Source organism: Branchiostoma lanceolatum, chromosome 5 (genome assembly GCF_035083965.1).
Source record: "Branchiostoma lanceolatum isolate klBraLanc5 chromosome 5, klBraLanc5.hap2, whole genome shotgun sequence".
Classification (NCBI taxonomy): domain Eukaryota; kingdom Metazoa; phylum Chordata; class Leptocardii; order Amphioxiformes; family Branchiostomatidae; genus Branchiostoma; species Branchiostoma lanceolatum.
The window spans coordinates 20,845,189-20,869,475 of NC_089726.1; the positions used below are offsets into that span (position 1 = coordinate 20,845,189).

At 42.1% G+C, this 24,287-nt stretch overlaps 1 protein-coding gene across 1 annotated transcript; it reads right to left on the minus strand.

The window, feature by feature from the left end:
* Positions 1–5,935: 5,935 nt before the first annotated feature.
* Positions 5,936–19,406, minus strand: LOC136435956 (uncharacterized). The gene is made up of 12 exons (XM_066429665.1): positions 19,361–19,406; positions 17,133–17,326; positions 16,388–16,622; positions 14,940–14,984; positions 14,144–14,340; positions 13,414–13,569; positions 12,050–12,194; positions 10,920–11,072; positions 9,287–9,460; positions 7,587–7,699; positions 6,747–6,846; positions 5,936–6,027 (listed from the first exon to the last, which is right to left on the minus strand). Exons 1-12 carry the CDS (start codon positions 19,404–19,406, stop codon positions 5,936–5,938), a joined length of 1,650 nt encoding a protein of 549 aa, XP_066285762.1.
* Positions 19,407–24,287: the final 4,881 nt, after the last annotated feature.

Sequence of the window (24,287 nt, forward strand, 5' to 3'; positions counted from 1 at the left end):
AAGTATTTTTTTTCAAATTCACAGCATATATTTTCGCATTTTTTCAGCTACTTTGTATGGTTTACAGTACGGTAATTTATTCAAAATTGATGTGCGCGCAGATGTCATCTATGTAATCAAATCAATATGGCCTTAGTACGACTATCTTCATCAAATTGCCAGCCAACTTTACAAAATAAGAAGACCCAATCCCACCCCCTTAACTTGAAATGTGTGGGCCAATTATAATCTTCTGACCGTGAGGCCACTGACCCCTCGGACGTCATTTCGGGTGAATGACCTTTCGGTCAGGTATGCAGCTACTTGCATCGTTGGGATAACAAACAAAACGATGAGCTGAGGCAAGGGGGGTAAATCTTTGCAAAGTACGACAATTTTCATTTTTTTCTGCGTAGGTTGTCTGAACATGGAAAATACAAATGTTTACTGTTAACTACAGGACTGTGTGATCGAATACAGATAATTTTCTACAATCCAAAATTAACAGATTCAAAATTTGGTTTTCACTTGATAACGTCAGAAGATATGATTCTATTAGCCTCCTTTGAAGGCCTTCTGGGTGGCACCGGCATTCATTTATGGAGGTAGAGCGATTTTTAATTTATCTTGTCCAGCCAGGGATCTTAGCTGGGGAAATTGTATACACCTAAACATAGAAATGCAAATATTTGACGGTCATGCAGCCACTTCCTCATTGGTCGATTCTCTAATTATCAGGTAATCATTGGCTAAACTGGTAATTGTGATTGACAGTTAGGATCGGTCTAATGTTTGCCACAAGGGCCTCGTTTTCATTCTATCATGGCCGCCGCGTGAGAAAGGTCTATTGCCGCCCGTGGATCTTGTACCAAGAACTGGCCGCGAGGTCATTGACCTAGAGCCTTTAATTACTTGTCTGCTTTCAAAACGAATGACCGCTCGGTCACTTGTAATTTAGAAAACAGTAGTCTTCTTTTTTTCGTTAATCTTTTTATTTTAGGCTAAAGCAAAAAGAAAGCCTTGCTACATCATTTTGCATACCATGGTAATGTATTACTTACCTCCGTAAAATGGAGGTTAGTATTGGTCGGCTGTGTGATTGTGAGCGGTTTAGTCTGTCCGCACATCCGGCTTTGGATGGTGGCATAAAAAAAAAAAACAGACAAAATAGAAAGCCCGACGAAAACGTCAATAAACACAGCAAAAACCAGCCAGCCGGACCTCTGCTTGGAGTGTTATGTCGAGGACATTTTCACCGCGCTGCACGAAGCAAGGTTTGCGGGAGTGCGGGATATACAAAGATCGTATCCGTCTTTGCAAACTTTGTAGGTGGCGTCGGCGCTTATTTCACAGGGAACGCTGTTTCGTGGTTTTCAGAATCTACCTGTGCCATGTACAGGTACAGGCACCGGTAGAGAGGTTTTAGGTACAGGTCCGGACCTGTACCTGTACCTGTACCTGTACCTGAACAATTTGAAAAATTAACATGTGTTCTTCTGAACTTCTTCAATAATGTCAGTATCTTTATTTAAAGAAAACAACTAGGTTTCCTGCCGCCAAACTCCCTTAGCCTTGCTATCAAAACTCCCAGCCTGCCTGAATTATCTGTTGCACATAAGTTACGCTGTTCCAATGTGTCACTTTGGTCGCGTTTGGTGTTGTATGAGGCCATGAGGTCAGAAGATCAGTCACAAAATAAGCACATACTTGGTGTAAATTTATATCGGTACAGTACCGGTACTTCATGATCCGGTATTTTGGGCCTGTACCTAATTAGTTTGCACGGTACAGTACCGGTACACAGTGCACAGCACTAGCTCAGGACTCAAGTCTAGAACGCGAGAATTATCGGCTCAATTAAATCAACGAAATTGCACGAGGTTGATACTCTTTTCAGGTATTCCAGCCAAGTTCCATTAGATAAAAGTATGAATTGAGCCAGTTTTCACCTTAGACAACCTAAGAAGATTATGTTTTGGGGAGCCTCTCTCTCTCTTTCTTGGTGTGTGTGTGTTAATTTGATCACTGTTCGCTTCCGAATATCAACTTTCGACAACGATGTAATCTACAAAATGTTGCTAATTTATTGAATATGGGCGGAAATACTGAATGGTGGTTTGTGGAAAATAGGCTATAACTAGAGTTCCACGAACACTTTATCTTCGCCAAATAATCAAGGCTTATTATGGAGAGTGATTGATATTTACATGCTTATCACCCGCTGCAAATTTGATCATGCACCATACCATTTGGAAGTTATGCTGGGGGGGGGGGGATGAGTCCAGTCTAGATAGTGTTAAAAATCATTTGGTGGTAGAGTCAATTCCATGTCACCGAGAGGGTTTTCAGATAGTATTGCTAGTGAGTTCAAACAATTTTAGGTAAAAGACTATTCCAGTTGTAATGTTCTAAATTGTTCAAACTATCAAGAATGAAAGTTTGAACATGTTTGAACTTATTTATATATGTTGGAACTATTTGGAAAGTAATTGCACAAATGTCTCTTTATTTAGAACAATTTTCAAACATCTATGCGATTGTTTCACTGTTGGAACCTGTTGGAACAATTTGCATTATTTTTCAAATGGTAGATTTGGGTTATTGCCCCCATAAAAGTAGGTGCTAATCGCACTCTATTGTCTGCCTCTGTATATTTTTAGATTTCACGTCTGGACCTTTATCTTGAGGTGTCTATGCATGGCACCCAGGCCCAATCCCCTATACTTTGAAGGGATGTGTGAATTGCCCTGTTCCCATCCCACTGACCCAGTTATACCATGTTGTTATAATGTTGGAACATATAGGAACAAATGATCAACCTATTTTCCAACAGTTTCGAAAATGATACAAATAACATGTGTAATGTTAGAAATTTGTCTAACATGTTGGAACACAACAGAAACTATTTAGAACATCACATGAATATTGGAAATTGTTCTAAACAGTAACTTACCTCCCTTAGATTGTTACAAAGGTTTTGCAAATGTTAGAACAAAAGGCAACAAACACCCTCTCGGTAATGTGGAATCGACTCTACAGGACTAGTATATATGTAGAGTGTGCTGATATATGTAACAAGTTTAATGAACTTTCAGATGCTACAAGTATCGAATTCCTGCCATTGATCACTATGGAATTATGGTTTTTCCTCATCAATTATGCATAATTACCATCTATCTAAATCAAATTATAACTAAGCTATTAACAAACCAAAAATCATGATGATCCATTGACCCCTTCTTGAGTTATTACCAAATGAAGGGCGCACAGCTGGCACACAGCTGGGTGACCTAAATCCCAAGCCAGGCAATCCTCCAAGTGTCCCTGAATTGAGGTCGAGTAACAGCTTTCAATGGGATTATACATTACTCTCTTTAATTATGTAAATGAAGTCCCAATTTGCATATTATACATTTCATTATGTTAATCATCACCTAAGGTACCTGCGTACCAAAAGCAATAAAGATACACCAAACCCTGCATGAGTTATCCTCCTCCAAAGTTTCATACATAAAAGCCCACTGCAGCTCAAAACAAGTCGCCAAGATGCCCAAACTTACACCACTTGTTCCCTGTCCCAAGACCCATCCACTATAAAAAAATCATGAACCTGGCGCCTCCAGAAAATTTCACCCCAAACTTTGAAGCTCCGCTGCAATACTTTAGATACCCGCTAGAAGGCCCATTATCGAACTTGACCTTCCTTTCTGTAAACCTTACCCACCTACTAAGTATCATGCAGAACCATCGACAGCTTCTCGAGTTATGTTGGCGACATACAAATACACATACACACAAAGCCCGCTGCAGTACCGACGGAAAATGCCAGGGGAACCATTTTTGAACTTGACCTCCGTTTCTACAGCATCTACACACCTGCAAAAAATCATGAAGATCCATCAACGTTTCCGTCACTTTTTTTTTGGCCTACATACAAACACAAAAAATTCAAAGTCCGCTGCAGTACTGTTGAAAAACGCAAGGTGAACCATTTTTGAACTTGACCTTCCTTTGCACAACCACTACACACCTACCAAAAATCATAAAGATTCATTGAAGTTTTCTTGAGTTATGCTCCTGACATACATATAGACCCACCCACCAGATTTTTCAACCGAAAACATAATCTTCCCCGAGTACTAATACTCGGCGAAGATAATTAGTATAAAGTTTACAACTTAAACCACGTAGCTCACTGAGTGATTAGGCAACCTGAAGGTAAATATCAATACCGAGCCCACAGAATTAATGAACCATGTTATATGTAACATGTGTACAGTATATAAAGAGTAAGTTATTAAGTAGGTCAGTAGCTATATATAATTTCTGTTGGAATGAAAAGGCCATCTAGGGGAGTTAGGGCCGCTGGCTGTTTCGCGGGTTTCGTGAGGGAGGTCAGGTGTCAAACATTTTTTATTTTTACTCGACTAAAAAACCTGGCAGCTTAAGGGTTAAAACAAATACAGCGTGTAGCTATCAGTTGATATAGTCTAGGAGCAAGGCATCTGGCAAATGCAAAGCTTTTCCAAAACGTCCAATATAATATATGCATATGGCAGTAACGTATAACATTATATATGGCTGTAACGTATGACATTATATAGATATATAACATATATAATATGCTTATCATATTACATGCTTACCATATATATCATAGCCTATTATATTTTTCATTTCTAATATACGTCTACACCATTATCATAACATTTCGGTTTAATAATCCAGTCTAAGAAATCATCAAATCTGTAGGACATTCCTTCAGAAGCAATTATCAATGATTGAGGTTAAGCACAATTTTGGACGTTACGTTACGTTATCAATACATGATACAGACCATTAAATTTCTCTAACAAATCCACTACAGTATACATCATGCTTATCATGTAACACGCCTAACATGCATATCTCAGGATTACAATTGTCTAAATAATAATCTCTTTTTAATAAATAATAATCAAATTCAATAATATATTTCACTTTTGTGATTATCTATATGGGTCTACTTCACTTTCGTAACCTTAGCGTATTTTATTGATACGGTCTAAGAAACCATATCGGAACTGTAAGACATACCTACAGAAGTAATAATTAATGATTGAAGTTAAGTACAATTTTGAACACTATGTTATGTTATCAATAAAATGATATAGACTTGATATATATTTGATTTCTCTAACAGCTCCACTACATTACATATCATTCTTATCATGTAGCATGTTAAACATCTTATTTCATTTTCTAACTCTTCAATATATGTCTACACAACTATCATAACCTTAGAGTACTATAGTAATATATTATAGTCTAAGAAGTCATATAAGATCTCTAAGACATTCCTTCAGTAGTAGTAATGAATGCTTGAGGTAAAATACAATCCTAGACGTTACATGAAATAATATAAACCACTAGATTCTCTAAAACACCACTATAATGTGTTTTTGGTCTTGTTCGTTCCTAAATAAAGCCGTTGCTTTAAATGATATAGACCACTAAATCCTCGAAAACTCCAATCTACTGTGGTTTGTTGTTCGTTCTTATAACTAAAGACGTTATTTTAAATGCTGTAGACCACTAGATCCTCTAAAACTCCACTTAATTGTGGTTTGTTGCTCGTTTTTAACTAAAGGCGTTACTTTGAATGCTAAAGACCACTAAATTCTCTAAAACTCTAGTATACTGTGGTTTGTAGCTCGTTGTTTTTAAGACGTTTTTTAGATGCTATAGAGCACTAGATCCTCTAAAACTCCACCAAACTGTCGTTTAATGCTCGCTTTTAACTAAAGACGTTACTTTGAATTATATAGACCACTAAATCCTCTAAAACTCCAATATACTGGGTTTTTTTTCTCATTTCTAACTAAATACATTATGATATCGACCACTAGATCCTCTAAAACTCCACTTTACCGTGGTGTGTTGCTCATTCTTAAAGCAAGGAATGTTGCGTGAAAATTCAGAACCGCATCAGGCGTGTCAGGATGGCGCAGACTATCATCCCGAGAAGACTTGGCAGGGCTATAGGGGATCCACTTTGCGGGGAAGTCCCTGTGACGAATAAAAAACATTTAATGATAAGTAAATTCTCTCTTTACAACTGTCAACAATTTCGTGATATTCACTTAATATTCAATTCAATACAAAGCAAAGACAGCAACAACATGGCAGAACAGGCCAGAAACAAGCAGCGTAAAATATTCAACCACATTTAAGTTTATGCATAAGGAATACAGCAAAATGGCTGTTGCAGAATGTTTTCTTCAGTTTATGTAAGGCTAAGGTATAGATTATGCTCTAGCACAGATAGTGCATTTCTCATAGAATATGAAAGTTATTTCTTAATTTTTCTTTTCATCACGACACACATATAATCTGTCAAACTGCCTCACGGCGTAACGACACACCAGTTTTGTTCAGCAAGTACGAGATGCATTAGATCAGACAATAGATGTAAGACGTTTCTGACATTAAGATTTGCCACATATAAGGAGCCAAACTGTCGTTTTTATAACGACTTAAAACCTTTCTGGCTTTAAAAAACGATAGTTTGGCACCTAGCGTTCATGTGGTATATCTTAATGTAAGAAACATCTTACTTCAAACGGTAGCGGAAGTTACAAAATTTGTATATTTAAATGAGAACGGGCGAATGGAGTTAATCCACTAACACAGGGAAGTGCCCCTACTCTTATTTGTTAGTGTGATGTGTTCTTTATCGTGCTCGAGGTGTGGCTCTCCTCAAAAACACGAGAACTCTGAACACTCACCTCCTCCAGGAGTTGTGAAAGTGAAGGGGACGGTGTGACCCTGCCTCTCGAAGTTGTAGAGGGTTCCTGTCCACTCAACTCCAGCCTCGGTAGACTTAATCTGTAGGAGAATGTCAGAAACAACGTCCATAAATACGTGCGGGGTCGTGTGGCGTAGTGGCAGGGTGTTTGCTTTAGAAAACCAAGAGGTCCTGGGTTCGAATCCTGTCATGTCACCGATGCTGTGCCCTTAGGAAAGGCACTAAAAAAATTAACGGTTCTCAGTGGCAAATTTGCTAGATGTTGGCCCCTCGGCAACCAAATCTGCAGTGTGTTTTTTGGCACACAGTTTGACAGATTAGCCGAACAGGCTGGGTGGGCGTCACTCCACCGTCTGGGAAGGTAGTGTAAAGTGCCTTTCCCAAGGCGGGGCATGGTGAGTATCGAACTCGGGACCTATTGATTCCAATTCAACGCTCTAACCGTTACGCCACGCCGACGTCACTAGCTTTACACGAAGTTCCTGTGGTGTAAAATGGGTACCGAGGTTAGCAAGGGAAAATACTGAGCCAGCGGTTTCTACGGAAGATGGCACCCAGGCTATACTTGATTCATACCTGAAAACACAAAACACGATAGAAACAGTACCCCTTTAGGACGTTAACCCCTTCGCGTAGGTAAAACCTTCAGTTGCCATATATTAGCTTAAATGCTTTTAGTAGATAGTCGTCCATAGAGCTATGCATTTACATCCCACTTTTCCCACCATTTTCCAATCAATCAATCAATCAATCAACCAATAAATCAATCAACCAATCCATTACGTCTGAATGAGATTTTATACGAAAGGTCTCTAATTACCTGTCCGTTCATGTTCCAGTTGGTCTTCTTGAAGGGGTCCGGCTCTATTCTGACCGCCTGGATGGGCTCGGTTAGACGTAAGCTCAGCTGCTGGGTCTCGCCGTCGTATCGGCCTGGGGAAAAGACCAAGAATTGGCAGTTTTAACATCCTTGCCTGCCTGCCTACGTGCACAGGCCAGAAACTGGCCCCTTGATTTCCAGGTGGATCCTCCAAGAAGTCCTGCCCCTTGCCCTAGCCTCTGCTTCCCAAATGTTTAACCCAGTGTCCTTCACAATCTGGTCTTTCCATCTCTTCGGTGGTCTATCCCGGGGTCTGGGGGTAGCGAACACCCTTATATACGCCAAAAACAGTTACTCAAGCAACAGGATAAGAGTTTGAAACAGCCAGACGTTTCAGACAGCATCCCCTGTCTTTCGTCCGTGAGTAAAGAGAATAACCGGAGAACCAGGTTTTAGACCAAACTCTGAGTTGACATGTTGGATTTGGTATAAAACCTGGTTCTCCATGTCTTTCCTTTAGTCATTGACGGAAGACAGTGGATGCTGTATAAAACTTCGGAGCGTTTCAAAATCTTATCCCGTCGCTTGAGTAACTGTTTTTATTTGCGTATCTTGTTATCTGGATGTCTAGCATTCATCAACGAAACATCCTATAAGACTTACAATTTCATGACAAGGATACACTGATTTAATTATATGCTGGATGACATCCTCTGGGGACTCCCGAATTATAAAAAAAATCCAGCAAAAAATTGGGCTGAAACTTCAGAAAAACAAAGCCGGAAAAACAGATTGAACGATAGAACATGGTGTACCAAAAAAGCAACAAGTCCATATTTGTGTCTTAATTAAAGCGCGTAGGTTGATGACCGAAGGAGGTATGTTGTCTTGTTCATCTTCCTCCTTTTATATCAACAGAGAAACAGTAAACCGAGGAACAACCAAATTGACATTAAGAGGCATTTAGAGTCGGCTCAGTTGTGAGTTCCAATGAGGTTATATATCAGATAATCGACACAGTAACAAAGATGGATTAGTTTTCAGGAACAGAATTTTTCAAGGAATGATCACGACAAAAAATGGCCAATGCTGATGATTCAAGCTAATAAAGGGAAACCTGGATTCAATACTACAAGTTAATAAACAAGAATCATCACCAAGAATCTGATATTACCGATAGGGTTGTGTGGAGTAACAGCATGGTTTTCGACCCAGAACCCAGCGGTTTCGGATCCCCTGACGCCATCGATCTTGTGCGCTTGAGAAAAGGCACTTAACACGATTTTCCTCACTCCACCCGAGTGTAAAAACGGGTATATCATGTGTGTGGGTCACGACACCAGCTATAGCTGCCTGTGTCCCACGTGTATTGCACTGTTGCAATTCTAATCAAGCCAAATCAAACTAGAGTTAAGTTTTTGTGCTACATGTACTTCAGGTTTGCTATGTTCGTTCAGCAATCATAAGGTCTTTTCATCAATATGAATTTTTATTGAATTTTTTTTCATTTGAGTTGAATGTGTGATAGTTGTGTGCCGATTTGTTAAAAATAGGGAGAACGCCAGTGACCCCCCAAAACACCCCTCCCAATGAAATGGTATGGCCACCATGCCACGTCACAAAATCAAGATGGCGGCTATCACACATGCCAACGGACCCAACAAAGTTTTTTCTACGCAAACCTGTTAAAATCAAATTACCTGAAAGGGAGTCTGATATTTGGAGTTCCTCGCTGCTCATGGTCACGCGGACGACTCCAGATGGCTTAAAGGCGTCCACGACTATCTTAACCTTTATATCCTGTCCGTCTTCATCAAAGGTGGTTTCCATGGTCAGACCGGCTTTGAAATCGGAAGGTGCTGTCGTCATAGGGTCTACAGGGGGATCAACACAAGTTAAATGATGCAGCACAACTGGTAACACATTTAAAGTACCTTTTAATGGTTTGGAGAGAACAATTACAGTTAAGCCCCCCCCCCCCCCTCCCCTCTCACTGTACCCGAGGCACAAATAGACAAAGCACTCAACAAATTCCATCGACAAAAAACGAATCTTTCTAAGTTTTGTATGATTTATCGTCTTTATGGTCATACTTGTACGTTTTGAATGATATCCACATCATAAAGTCAAGGGGAACGCGAATCTAGTTTAGAACACAGCGAAGCCGCCACCGTGCCGCGGGTCCAGTGAGAGGTGGCTTAAGTTCCAATAGAGCAACACTTCATATTCCTCACACATAGCCTGTGGCACATAGTCTCTCTCTACCAGGACCTAAAGTGTAAAGAAGCAAGTCCGTAAAATACTCCTTCTTCCAATTGTGACCGAAGCGTTAGTCAGGCTACTTTAAGCATAGTTTTATGCCACATGTAAACGGTTAAACATTGAATTTCTTATCATTACTGTATTTGTGCTGTCAACGACTTAATATGTTATGGTACGTAAACGAGCACTTAGAAAGGAAAATTCTATTAATCTTGTGTTTTAACTATAACACATGCCATTCATTTCAAAGAAAAATCCACATCTAGTTAAGACCGCAGTTATGAACACATTGTAATATATTTACATAGAATAGTCATCTCTCCTATTCATTTGAAGTACAGCCAGTAGGTACAGCCATATGAGTAAAGATGCCGTTGTACTTGTAGTGCTCGAGGCACCTACTTGATCACAGGACCCCCTTTTCACGTCCCTTCCGAAAGACGAATGCAGCTTCAACCAGGATGCCCTTCCCCGGATTCAAACCGGTGGACATGTCTCCCAGTTACCAACTAATTGGAACCAGGAGCTTAACTGTGAGATTGTGAGCTACAGGGACATCCTATGCCACTTGAATATAGATTCAAGATCTCATTCATGAGTTTTTTCGCTCCATAGGCTTACATGTTATAAAACGTGTTTTACATGGGCGCGTTCGTAATGAAGTTTTAGGAAATGCACCAAGGTCATTCTTTCACTGTTGATCACATTTACCCTAGATCATGTGAAAAAACTGCGTACTACCAGTTGACATGCAATTCCTTTTTATGGCAATCACAAACTGCACTTAGCTACACCCCCAAAAAGGGACTTTCCAGCTAAAAGCGCACGGCCGCATCGCCGACAATGTCGGGTTGTGGACGTCCGACCTCGCGCGCGGCTGCCAAACTTTACCTGCTTATTTCTTCAGTTACAAACAAGCTTTCATCAGTTTGACGCTTGAGATTAGTAGGGCTGGCTAAAAGGAAATTTCTCACCAATATAAACACACGTTCATGCAGCCGTTAATTTTTTTGGGCACGGGCTCTTTTAGTAATACAGGAATGAGACCATAAATGGAGATATTCCTCTTACCCCTGCAGGAAGTCCTGGTGTTGGAGAACTCCAGCGCCAGCGCGATGACGGCGTCAGTCGTCTTCTTGAGAAGCCCCAGGTTTTCTTCTGTCACGAACCTCATGTCGTCGCAGGCTTGGTGAAAGCACTGCTGCATCTGTCCGCGCAGTGGAGCTGTGTGCATGAGAAGCATGATAATTCTTATTTTTTAGCACATTTTGTTTGTTTCTTTATTTCGATTTACCACTCTCGTGGAAGGTTTGACATAGCAGGTGACTATCACCTGTTTAAGATGTAAGGTTTGGACCATCGTACACGTACACCGGGGCATGCCCCTACTCTTTATCGAAAGGTGTGGTGGGTTATTCTACGTGCGCGGGGTGTGGCTCTCCCCAAACACGGGACCTCCATTTAAAGTCCTATCCGAGGGACGTCCCTAACCCTAGATGAGCTAGGTACTCATTTACACCCGAGTGAAGTGAGGAAAGTCGTGTTAAGTGCCTTTCCCTAGGGCACAACGTCTGAGCGCAAGTTCGGACATGTCTCTGGGCACAACCCGGGATTAGATTCCGGGCCCATTGTTTGACAGACGCGCGCTCTACCACTTGCGCCACATAACGCCACAACATTTGTGGAGAGTTTGTGATCTAGATAATTTGGCAACACTGTTCAAAATATTTTTCTCATCAAAAAGTATGTTTTGCACAACTTGTCAATGTTTTTCATGTCTGAGAATACGGTCAAAGCAATTATTCTGGTTATGTACATGTAAACAACGTCTTGTGGTCACCGTCTCTCTGCCGGTCATTTCAATCCGAATATGACAACATGCATTTAGAAACGAAAGAATTAGTAATTCAGGACGACCGCACACCTTTAATGAACATCTGAACGAGACATCAAAAACTGTAGTCTTGCCGCTGTACCATAGAAAACCCCAAAATGAAATCGTGTCTTTATTTTGCCAATACAAGATAAAATACTATACATCATGAAGATCAATTTACAAGTTCTCAAGTTATGTTGTGAGATAGACAGACAGACAGACAGACAGACAGACAACGGCGTACACACAACCTCGGCGAATGTGTTCATCTGCTTGGCGAAGGTAATATAGTATTCAGTATCTAACTTAGGGCATCTAAACGTACCCGTGTCTGAGAGAAGCATGGTCTTGAGGTCAGGGTTGTCCTTCCAGAAGCTCCAGAGATCGCTGTAGCTGAGGAAGCGGTACACGGGCCAGTATGGGCTCTTAGGGCCGTCCGTCTCCACGTCTTTGATGGGGATCAAGGCGTTCTGAGCAAAACATCGTAACAAAACTGTTACACACTTTATGTCAGGATTAATACCTAATGTTGCTACAGATTAAAGGGGATCTACTGTAGTCTTTGTACGGTACAATCGAGAAGCTGAACACGGGCCAGTACGGGCTCAAATGGTTGGCCGTTTACACATCTTTGAGGGGGATGAAGGCGTTTTTAGGGAAAGTATCGTCACGAAACAGTTACACATTTTATATCAGAATAGCTACCTAATGTTGCTACAGATTAAACGGGCTCTGCTGTTGTGTCTGTACGGAACAATCGAGAAGCTGAATACGGGCTAGTACGGGCTCTGAGGGCCGGCCGTCTCAACGTCTTTGATGGGGATCAAGGCGTTCTGAGGAGAATATCGTCACGAAACAGTTGCACATGTTCTTTTCGACGATGTCTACCTAATGTAGAATTTATAGCTACCTACAGTTGTGTTTGTACATTATAATCCTATGATAAATGATATGATAAAAATAAGATTTGAAAAGCAACAAAAAAAGGATGTGAAGATTGAAATAGTCGGGGTGAGTTATAAATGGGTGACTTTGTAGTTATGAAATGTATATGGGAAGAAAAAGAGAAATATGGAGGAGAGCGACAGAGAAAGATGGAGAGAGAGACAGATATAAAGAGACAGACACAAATACAGAGACAGGGGCAGAAAGATAGAGAGAGAGAGAGAGAGAGAGAGAGAGAGAGAGAGAGAGAGAGAGAGAGAGAGAGAGAGAGAGAGAGAGAGAGAGAGAGAGAAAGAGAGAGAGAGAGAGAGAGAGAGGCAAAGAGAGAGAGAGAGAGAGAGAGAGAGAGAGAGAGAGAGAGAGAGAGAGAGAGAGAGAGAGAGAGATGCAGAGATACGGAGAGATGCGGAGAGATACAGAGAGACGGAGAGAGAGACAGGCAGACAAAGAAAGAGAAACAGATACAGACAAAGAAAGAGACAAACCGAGAGAGATAAAGAGAGAGAGAGAGAGAAAGAGAGAGAGAGAGAGAGAGAGAGAGAGAGAGAGAGAGAGAGAGAGAGAGAGAGAGAGAGAGAGAAATCTAGCTGCCTGAAAGGATGATGACGACGATGGTGATATTTAATAACTATTTGTATTTGTCACGGAGCATTGTTAAAGAAATCAGCCAAATGCTACATCTCAGGTACACAGGAATGCATATGGCCTCAATAGAAAGAGGTGCGATGATTTGAATAGACTCACGTATTGTTTGTACTGCGGGTCGCCCAGAGAGTTCCACTTCCTCTGGAAGGCCGTGTACAGCGTCCTGTCGTAGTCCGAACGGGCCACTGACGTTATGAAGTTTCCCCGGAAACCGTCCGCCTCCGATGACCTGTAGATGTCAACCACACCTGGAGTCTGGAGGATAGAAGATGGCACTTCAAACTTTAAACATCGCACAACCTCTATGAATCAAGAGGTTTAATCTGATTACTACAATATTGCTGAAAGATAGCAGACATACTTACTTTGAAATATTATCTGTGCTCGTAGACACCATTCTAAACCAAAATTGAACTGTTTTTTTTCTCAAACACAAAAATTGAAACTACGTGAATTTTTGACAATTTTCTTTGCTTGGACAGCGAGGATTTTGGGGTAAAGATAATAGCATAGACAGGTAGTTCATGAGTATGCGGTGTTTACAATGTGGTCCCAAACGCAACGTAGTGTATCGAAAACATAGATGCTGACAGGAACTTCCTATCTAATAGTGTGTATGACTGTAAATGATTTACGTTTGGGACCGCATCTTGAAACAGCGACGTCTAGCTGTATTTCGAAATCGAACCATACAGTAGTGGTCTGTGAACGGTCATAGAAACGTCGACTTGAATAAAACAAATCACTGTATACAAAAACTTCGTTATCCAGTGACTTAACAACCTTATTCAACTATTCAAGACTGTACAGGAATCTACGGAAAGCGTACCTGCTTGTATATCTCTGCGTTGGGAACAGCCTGTGATCCCGGCGTGTTGTTGTAGTTCATGATGGTGTCCATGACGATGACTCCCTGGAAGTTGGCGGGAGTGAGTCCGCTCTGCTCCAGGTACGGCATGAGAGAATACGTCACCCACTGCCTGCTGCCGCAACCCCACTCATAACAGGCCGACTGGGGAGATTTTCCTGCAGGGGGAAAGAGTGTTATTACTGTTCACCTACTGCAGCCTCACTCATAGCAGGCCGTCTGGGGATACTTTTGATTTTGCTTCAAGGGGGAAGGGTGTTAATACTGTTCACCTACTGTCTGCTGCCCCACTCATAGCAGGCCGACAAGGGAGATTTTCCTACAGGGGGAAAGAGTGTTGTCACTGTTCACCTACTGTATACTACTGCAGCCCCACTCATAGCAGGCCGACTGGGAAGATTTCCCTACTGTTCACCTACTGTCTGCTGCTGCCCCACTCATAGCAGGCCGACTAAGGAGAATTTCCTATAGGGGAAAAGAGTGTCACTACTGTTCACCTACTGTCATCTGCTGCCCCACTCAAAGCAGGCCGACTGGGGAGATTTTCCTACAGGGGGGAAGAGTGTTATTACTGTTCATCTACTGTATACTACTGCAGCCCCACTCATAGCAGGCCAACTGGGGAGATTTTCCTACAGGGGGAAGGAGAGTTATTACTGTTCACCTACTGTCTGCTACTGCAGCCCCACTCATAACAGGCCGACTGGGGAGATTTTCCTACAGGGGGAAGGAGAGTTATTACCGTTTACCTACTGACTGCTACTGCAGCCCCACTCATAGCAGTCCGACTGGGGAGATTTTCCTACAGGGGGAAGGAGAGTTATTACCGTTTACCTACTGACTGCTACTGCAGCCCCACTCATAGCAGTCCGACTGGGGAGATTTTCCTACAAGGGAAAAGAGTGTTATTACTGTTCACCTACTGTCTGCTTCTACAGCCCCACTCATAGCAGGCCGACGGGGGAGATTTTCCTACAGGGGGAAGAAGTGTTATTACTGTTCACCTACTGTCTGCTACTGCAGCCCCATTGATAGCAGGCCGACAAGGGAGATTTTCTTACAGGGGGAAAGAGTGTTATCACTGTTCACCTACTGTCTACTACTGCAGCCCTAGTCATAGCAGGCCGACTAGGTAGATTTTCTTACAGGGGGAAAGAGTCTTATTACTGTTCACCTACTGTCTGCTGCCGGACCCCCACTCATAGCAGGCCGACTTGGCATATTTTCCTACAGGGTGAAAGAGTGTCATTACTGTTCACCTACTGTCTGCTACTGCAGCCCCACTCATAACAGGCCGACTGGGGCTTCCTTCTTGTATGGGCAAAGAGTGTCATTAAAGTCAAATGGCACAAGATTAACACTCAAGGGACCGATAAAACCTTGCCTATACGGACAGGTGGCTGCTATAGGCAGGATTGGTTGTAGTTCTATCAATGGGAAAAGTATCTAAGGGGCCACAAAAATAATGGCCAAGTGGTACAAAAATATATCAAGGTGGTCACTTAAACTCTTATCTGACCGATAAGATCTGGTCTATCTGGACAGGTGGTCACTATTTGACCAAAATGTGGCTAGAATGGCCTATAGTGTCCTTGTACTAAGGTGGTGATTTGTACAGGCTTGACTGAACGGTCAAAACAGATCTAACCTTATGAGACTGTTCACAATGAGACACGTTTATGGATGATGCACGTCCCGCTGGTAAACAATACTCAGACAAAACCAATCTCTACAGCTAAATAATATACGGATAGTACTTTCGTTTTGAGTGACATCCATCCCTCTTTCTCAGTCCAATCTAGTTAAACGCTGAAGAAGAGTGATGAATGTCAATCGGAACGTCTGAAAGTAATATCCGTATCTTATCTAGTTCAAGGGAGTTGTTGAGATTGACCTAATGCAGATATTGATTTGCCCACATCGTACACCATACTTCAAATTCAAATTCAACTTAAGATATCCCCAGATAACCCCGCGAGGGGCAAAGTAAGGGGGGAGGTCACAGGCTAAGGCGGGCAGGCCTCCAGCCTGGCGCAAAACGACTCAACGTCTGTGGGAGCCGTCACAACCGCGCCAGGCAGGGCATTCCACTGGGGGCCGGGAATGGTGCGGGGGAAGTATGAATATTTGTATGTATCTGTTCTAAAGTTGATTGTTTAAAATTAAGAGTATGGCTCCCCCTGGTAACAACATCGTGCAACTTACGTTTCTCTCTCTCCCAGAAGTCGAAGGCCACAAAGCCGACGGTGTACTCCTGTAGGCAGGGCTGTGAGGAGATGACCCGGGCCGCCTCAATCAGGGCCGCCATGCCGGACCCGTTCTTGTCCACTCCCGGGCTGTCCCGCGTGGTGTCGTAGTGCGCGGCCAGAAGTACGGGCTTGTCGTTAGGCGTGTTGGACTGACGGCCGTTCCACAGTGCCAGGATGTTGGCCGCTTGGATCTGGGGTTTCAAGACGAAAAAAATTTTTTGATATTTAACAATGAAAGATCGCCTCGATCTCTTAAAAAAGTGTTTCTTAAGCTTTGTCGGGATTGAGGTTTAAGAGTTATGTTTTCTCTGTTTCAGAGTTTTTGAGAATTTCTTGCCTTCCTTGACGGCATCATTCCTTATCAGTCATGCGCTATAGCAGTTGATGCTCAAGTCCTGAGCCATCCAGGTGTCACAACCTGAGGTCATTGCCCTCTCTGGACTGACCGGCTGTCTATGGACTATACCACACTACTTTTAGATAGGGGGTGTCGGCTTGTAATGCTGCAGTACCTGAAAATCTGCTATGGGAGCCAAAATTGCCATGTTTCTTTTGTATGTCAATAACTACCCATATACTAATTATAAAATTCATATAAATCCATGAAAAGGATCTTGTCAATGAGGAAAACACAAAAGTATAACTAAAAACAATACCCCCGCCGGAGGTGAACCTCCTTCCCGAAGGTAATCATAACTCACCCTCCTGTCGGACAGTAGAAAGCCGTCCATGAAGATCTGCATGCCGTACTCCTCCATGGTGTTGATAAAGTAGTCTGCAGCGGCACGTTTGGCATCGGCGCCGGTGACGTGGTGCCGGATGGAGCTGAACCTGTCCGTTAGGAGGGCCCGCAGGTTGGTCTTGGAACTGGTGGTGTCAGCGGCATGGGTGGATACTGGAGGATGATGAAGAATCGTTATCATTAGTAGACTTATCTAGCTAGGACTTCTCATTCTACATGTTTAGTAGTGGCGGATAGAGCTGAACTTGTCCGTCAGCAGGGCCGCAGGTTGGTTCTGGAACTGGTGGTGTCAGCGGCATGGGTGGATACTGGAGGACATGATGAATCGTTATCATTAGTAGACTCATCTTACTAGGACATCCCATTGTACATGTTTAGTAGTGGCGGATAGAGCTGAACCTGTCCGTCAGTAGAGCTCGCAGGTTGGTTCTGGAACTGGTGGTGTCAGCGGCATGGGTGGATACTGCAGGACATGATGAATCGTTATCATTAGTAGACTCATCTTACTAGGACATCCCATTGTACATGTTTAGTAGTGGCGGATAGAGCTGAACCTGTCCGTCAGTAGAGCTCGCAGGTTGGTTCTGGAACTGGTGGTGTCAGCGGCATGGGTGGATACTGCTGGACATGAAGAATCGTTATCATTAGTAGACTCATCTTACTAGGACATCCCATTGTACATGTTTAGTAGTGGCGGATAGAGCTGAACCTGTCCGTCAGTAGAGCTCGCAGGTTGGTTCTGGAACTGGTGGTGTCAGCGGCATGGGTGGATACTGCTGGACATGAAGAATCGTTATCATTAGTAGACTCATCTTACTAGGACATCCCATTGTACATGTTTAGTAGTGGCGGATAGAGCTGAACCTGTCCGTCAGTAGAGCTCGCAGGTTGGTTCTGGAACTGGTGGTGTCAGCGGCATGGGTGGATACTGCTGGACATGAAGAATCATTGATATAAATCATGTATCATGGACTTCACATTGTATGTGCATAAAAGCTCTCTGTAAACATGGTCCGTAGGTCACCCTTGAAACTAACTTGTGGTGTCGACTTCAAGGGTGCGAAGGAAAAAACAACGTATTCTTGAAAATATTATTCGATTTGTACATAGGGCAACACATTGGACGTGTTTTACGTGTGTATGGAGTCTGATAGAGTTGAACCTGTGTCGGCTACACAGGTACGTAGATACTGAATAAGAATATGAGACCCATTAGGATAAGACTGATATTGTATTGAGTTGCATGTATATGGTGCCGGATAGATCTGAAACAGTCGGTTATTTTACGGTCGCAACTAGACCTCTTTCCAATTACGGCGGTCATATGTATGTAACACAGCATTTCACCTTAGAGGTGCAAAATGTACCACCACAGATGGCATACCATAGACTATGTTATAACATAGGCTTATCATAGGCTGGAACAACCCGAGCCTCACTTTGGTGCATGATCCCAGCTGACACCGGGAAATTCAAAATGGCCGCCGTAATTGCAAATAGGTATATTGGAAAAAGAGGCCCTGTCGGGTAGTTTATACGGGCTGTTTTTTGTTGTTGTTTTTTTACCTCCGCGCGTGACTCTATGTGGCCCGGTAGGACATTATTGGGCTACTGGGCTTTATCACGGCATGGCCGGGCACCTGGAATTTTCAACTCGGAGTTAAAAATCAATCTTGGACACGGTAACAAATAGACACCGCAAGCTAATCGTGAGAACATCGAGAGGTACCGATCTACTGTCCGGGAGTCCACCGGGACAAATTTGTAGCTTCGGGCCTACCGGGCTACAACATATATGGGCACCGATGCCAATGTGACCGTAACATTAGCTTGGACGACTTAGCGTTTGTCGTGTCGCATGCAATGTTTGATGCTGAGTGACATGAAAAATATCAAACTTGTACACTCTGGTCAAAGAAACTAAGATATGAAATTAATCTCATCAACATCGTCCTACAATTCTACACGACAAGAAGACTAAGAAAACACCTCACATCTGTTCAAACCAACGCACCCACGTGTTTAAAAAGGTGGGACACTTCTTTCTTCCAAGTACATATAGAAAAACTAAACAGCATCAGAGCAAAACCAAGTTTTAGAGAGCAAAGGATTTTGTCTGAAAAAGAATGCTTCAATATCGAACTATGCGTCATATGTTATAATCATTATTATGAATATTTTACTTACCAGTGAAACACAGGATGAGGAGAGCACAAACTGTCCTCAGTGCCATGTTGCTGGACGGTCGGTGTTTTCTTTAGCGGAAATCTGGTCTGTGTAAAACAAACAAAACAGAAATCAGGAAACTAAAGTACGTTGATTATCTCGCTGTAGTTATTGTAATGCTCACATATGAGGTGCTTCCACACAACTGCATTGTATAAACAGGCTTCGTCAGACGTAGCCATACAGAACAAAACATCCACATAAAATCGTTTGTTACAAGTCTTAGTAAACTAAATGTAACTTTGAATTTTACATAGGCGTCCTTTAAATATACTTTAGCAGTAACGCTAACAGAAAACTAAGGCGAAAACTAAGGCATTAAAAGAACTGAGCTGGATGCCATTTGAATCTTGATTAATTTGTGTGTGTCACCCGTAAATGTATTAATGTGTTTCCCTCCACCCCCTACCCTCCTTGGAAAGTAAAAGATTAACTCCAGGTCATTTCCCCACCCTGCCATTCTGTTGTCCAGGCTGTCTCCACTACTGTAAATGCATTTAAGTTCGCGTGGTTTTTATTTCGCGCTAAGGCGAACATGGAGTGTTTGTGGCGGTTTTAAGTTTGCGTCAGCGCTTAAGTCACATACTGCTTCAGCATTGAATAAAAATGTTCGCGGTGAAACGGTCGCCGCGAAGCAACGAACATAAAACCACCGCGAATATTTCTGCATTCACAGTATCAATTCAAAAATTCTACCATGGAAAAATAACCCTCTTGGCGGTTCTCTAAATCACCGTGAGAGAATAGTCATGTGTTTGATGGGAGTGGCGCCAATGCAGGGTTTGGTCTTTTCGAATATTTCAGTCATATCTACCGTATGGTATCTATACTGTGGCTACAACATTGACTATATAGTCTCGTTTACAAATGAATACGTAAATGCATTGGTGGTAAGCGGACCCAGGACAAATATGAAGATTGTAGGGTTCACGAACGATTTTGTCGTCTTCTGTTCCAGACTAACACTTTGTTTTTACAACGCATTTATGTAATATTTTGGCTGGTACAAGTCATCACGTAACCGATTTTCAGACCAAAAATATTGAATACGAAGACAAAAACACTACTGACGAAATTTCTGTTCGAAGGAACTTGAAAATACATTCAAGCTTTAAACGCTTTACGTAAACGTTAAGTTATTTTAAAATAAGGTTTACCGCTACTTGAGAGCACATATTTCACTTCTAAACATTTAGAATAAACGGTTCGTCAAATGACACAGTCTTCAGGCTTGTAAGGCACAATAAATGGTGTCCTTTAGTTGGCTTCTTGTCGAAACCTAGATCCAGAACAACACCCCCCAACACAGGTAGAGAACCAATTGTCGTAGACACTGACGATTTGAGCAGATTCAAAACCTTGTATAACGTCATGAATGAGCGTATCAACAACATTACAGAGATTTCTTCATCGATTAAAATGTAAAGGGACTTCAGAGAGAATGGAATAGAGCTCAAACTTACCTGTTCCCAAAGTTGTCGGATAGTCGGGCCGGAGAGAATTTCCACCCGTGGAGCTTCCGTCGCCTCCCAACACTCAAATGTGGGAAAACCCGGCTGCCGGCGCTTCGTACAAGGCGTGTGTACCCAGCACACGGGACTTCTGTTATTTTTCACAACGCCCACATCATGTTCTTACACAACACCGATTTTTTTGCACATAGCGATTTTCTTTGTTCTCCATTGGGTACTCAAGTGTATAAGATTTGAGGCGCTGCGTTCTGCGATGGTAATAGATAAATGCGAGTGTTTGTATTATGAGTTTCTACAGTTGTTTGTTTACAGAAAAAATATCAAATTTTTAGCGTTGATTTAGATCTTAGTCAGATACTGTAGTGCAAATTGTCACGAAAATCTACATGATTATAGATTTCTATGAATTTGAACGTGGGAAAATTTCATTTCTTTCAATTCATGGTCCCACCAAGACAATGGTTAAGAGAGACAGAGAGAGGGAGAGAGAGAGAGAGAGAGAGAGAGAGAGAGAGAGAGAGAGAGAGGGGGGGGGGAGAAGTGAGAGACAACAGACAGACCCACAGACAGACAGACGGATAAGCTGACCGTAGGTATAGGCTTCTCACATGATATTATGACTTTATTCTTTGCCCCCTATAGTTGCTGGTTTGTTAGTTTGGGATGGACTGAGCTGCAGTCGTTTTGCGCGGATCAACAACGACACCTGGCGGTACTTGACTAATCTCCACCAGACCCCTTGTGGACTTTAACTGAGATGAAGCATGTTGCCATTTCGTTTAACTAGTGGCTAAGTCTTGGTTTGACGTTTTAAGCAAAGCACACCAGGTCACCCCTACTCTTCTCGATAAGGTTATTGGGTTTCTTTTACGTGCAAGGGTTTGACGCTTGAGGCTAACGCCTAAAGCTCCCTCATGCACGGGGCCACCGGCTTTAACGTCACCATCTTAAATGACTGCTGCAATCCCTTACCGATGCTATCTTGGACCGACTTCGGCACCTGGAACATACAAATTGGCCAACTAGGATTTTTTCAGCCCGCAAAGGGTGAACTATTTGCTTGGAGGTAATGGAAAAAAACGGCACGGGGCAAAGTGTAAGGAGTGTGTTATCTTATCCATGGTAAGTTTCGGTCACACGCTTCAAGCCGACCGAAACTTCGGGGAGGTCGCCTACTTTACTATGAAACCTCGCCCAACATATATTTCGTACTTGTAGTCTCTGCCTACTAAATACGCTGGCTGTAACGTAACGTTACCCATATAGTTATCGTCCAATTTATTCAAACGTCATTCATTTTAAAACCGCGCGGAAAGAGCCAAATGTTTAAGCCATGGGCAGAAATATCAGATCTTCTAAAAAGAAAAGCGCCTAGGCTGTAAGTTTTTCTCCGCCAGTTTAACGCCGAGTGAGTATGTATTTATACTGAGGTCTATGATGAAGAATTGAGTTAGGGTTACCCATTATTGCCCGCTTCAGTCTTTCTCCTTCTAGCGTTATACTTGAAGAACATAGATCAGAAAAATGCACATCAACTGTCCAAAGTAGTCTACAGACAAAGTCCCTATGTTTGTCCCACCGCTTGATTGACGCGATTGGAGAAAATAATGTTGGGCTATCACGCTGAGCGGCACGTGAAGTTCACGTGATAAACGCATGGCAATGATGTTTCGACGCGCAAAAATGTAGCGTAGGTATGACGAATCGCTGGTAGGATCCAACCTTCCTAAAATTAGAAAACATTTAAAATTTCGAATCCTCATAGATGGTTTGAAAATAAAAAAAAATATTTAACGTTAGCTACACTAGCTATCGTGTAAGCTAGAAAAACATGATATAGTACGCGGTGTCAAATTACATATGCAATACGTCATGCATGACGCTTTCATTGCATGCAACTTGCTGTTACTGGTTCAGGGGCTTATTTTTATTATTTCTTTATTTCAGGCTCTCACTGGCCCATATGCCATAGGGACAAACATGAAAAACAAAGATTATACACAACATTTTGAGACAAACTAGCAATATTTCGTTTTCTCGCTGGACGTAAACCTATTCCATTTTTTTCATAAAGGAGATTCATGACTAAGGGTCATACTTATGCCGTTCTTTATTGCTTAAGAGAACTGGCATTAGCATGTGGCCAAAAGTGGACGATAGTTGGTAGCGCACGATAGCTGGTAACGTTACGTTAGGGGGAAGAAATTGCCACCCCAGGGTCAGATTTGTCCGCGCAAGAGGTAAATCATATACTAGTTTACCTTTCCCACGCACTCTCTTGGCTAAATATTTACCCTATGTTGTTGAATTCTGCTATCCATACATCCGTAGAAAAGCTCGCTGGATGTTAGAAGTTACAAAAAGTAGCTTGAGCGAGGTGTCTCACATTCAAATACCGAAACTTATAATTAAACCAACTCAATTATAACACTAGATCAAAAACGTATGTTAGCCCTCATTGTAGTGTATTAGTAATTAGGATGTTTAGTTTTATTCTATACTTCTACTTTATGTTATGTTAATTCTTGCCATACTTTGTACTATGTACACTTGTCGTGCAATAAAGTTATTCTTCTTTCTCTTCGTGCTGACGTATGCAATTACTTGATACAAAGCTTGCCCAGGAGAGCATCCAAAGCGGACAGAGGGTTAAGGGGTATAAAAATACCAGCGGCCGTGCACAAAGGGGCGTGTTTTTCTGGGTGCACCGGGTGAGTTTCGGTCACGTCCGCACCGAAACTTTCCCTGTGTTTGCATAGGTTTGGCCAAACAAAGCCTTGAATAACATACGCGCGTATTTGTTTTCCCAAGGAGAAATCGATCGCCTGTATTGACACAAGCACAAAGCTACGCAAAAATGTTCACACCGCTGTATAAGCAGCGGAACTTCTCCCAAGTTGAGTGGTCACATTGAGCATTTTTCAAAGTACTAAAAAATGAGGGAACATGTTATAATAACTACTACCAAATTGCAGACAATATAAGCAAACGCGTCGTAAAATTACTTCTTATTTTCAAAATGGGATAATCATGCCATTTTTTTTTCGTCCTGCACTCTCGTGAAATATTTATATTGGGTTCTCCGGTGGTGACCCTTCATGAATCCTACTTTGCTTGGCTACGGGGGGGGGGGGGGGGGGCAGAATAAAGAGAGAAAGAAAGGAAGGAAGTAAAAATTTGAAGGAAAGCGAGAAAGAATAAAAAGAGACAGAAAAAAGAAATAAGACAGAAATAAAAAGAGAAAGAAAGAAAGAAAGAAAGAAAGAAAGAAAGAAAGAAAGAAAGAAAGAAAGAAAGAAAGAAAGAAAGAAAGAAAGAAGGAAAGAAAGAAAGAAAGAGAAAATAGGGAGAGGGAAGATAAAACTTAAAAACACAATGCCAAAATTTCTACAAGACACATTATTATCTAATACATC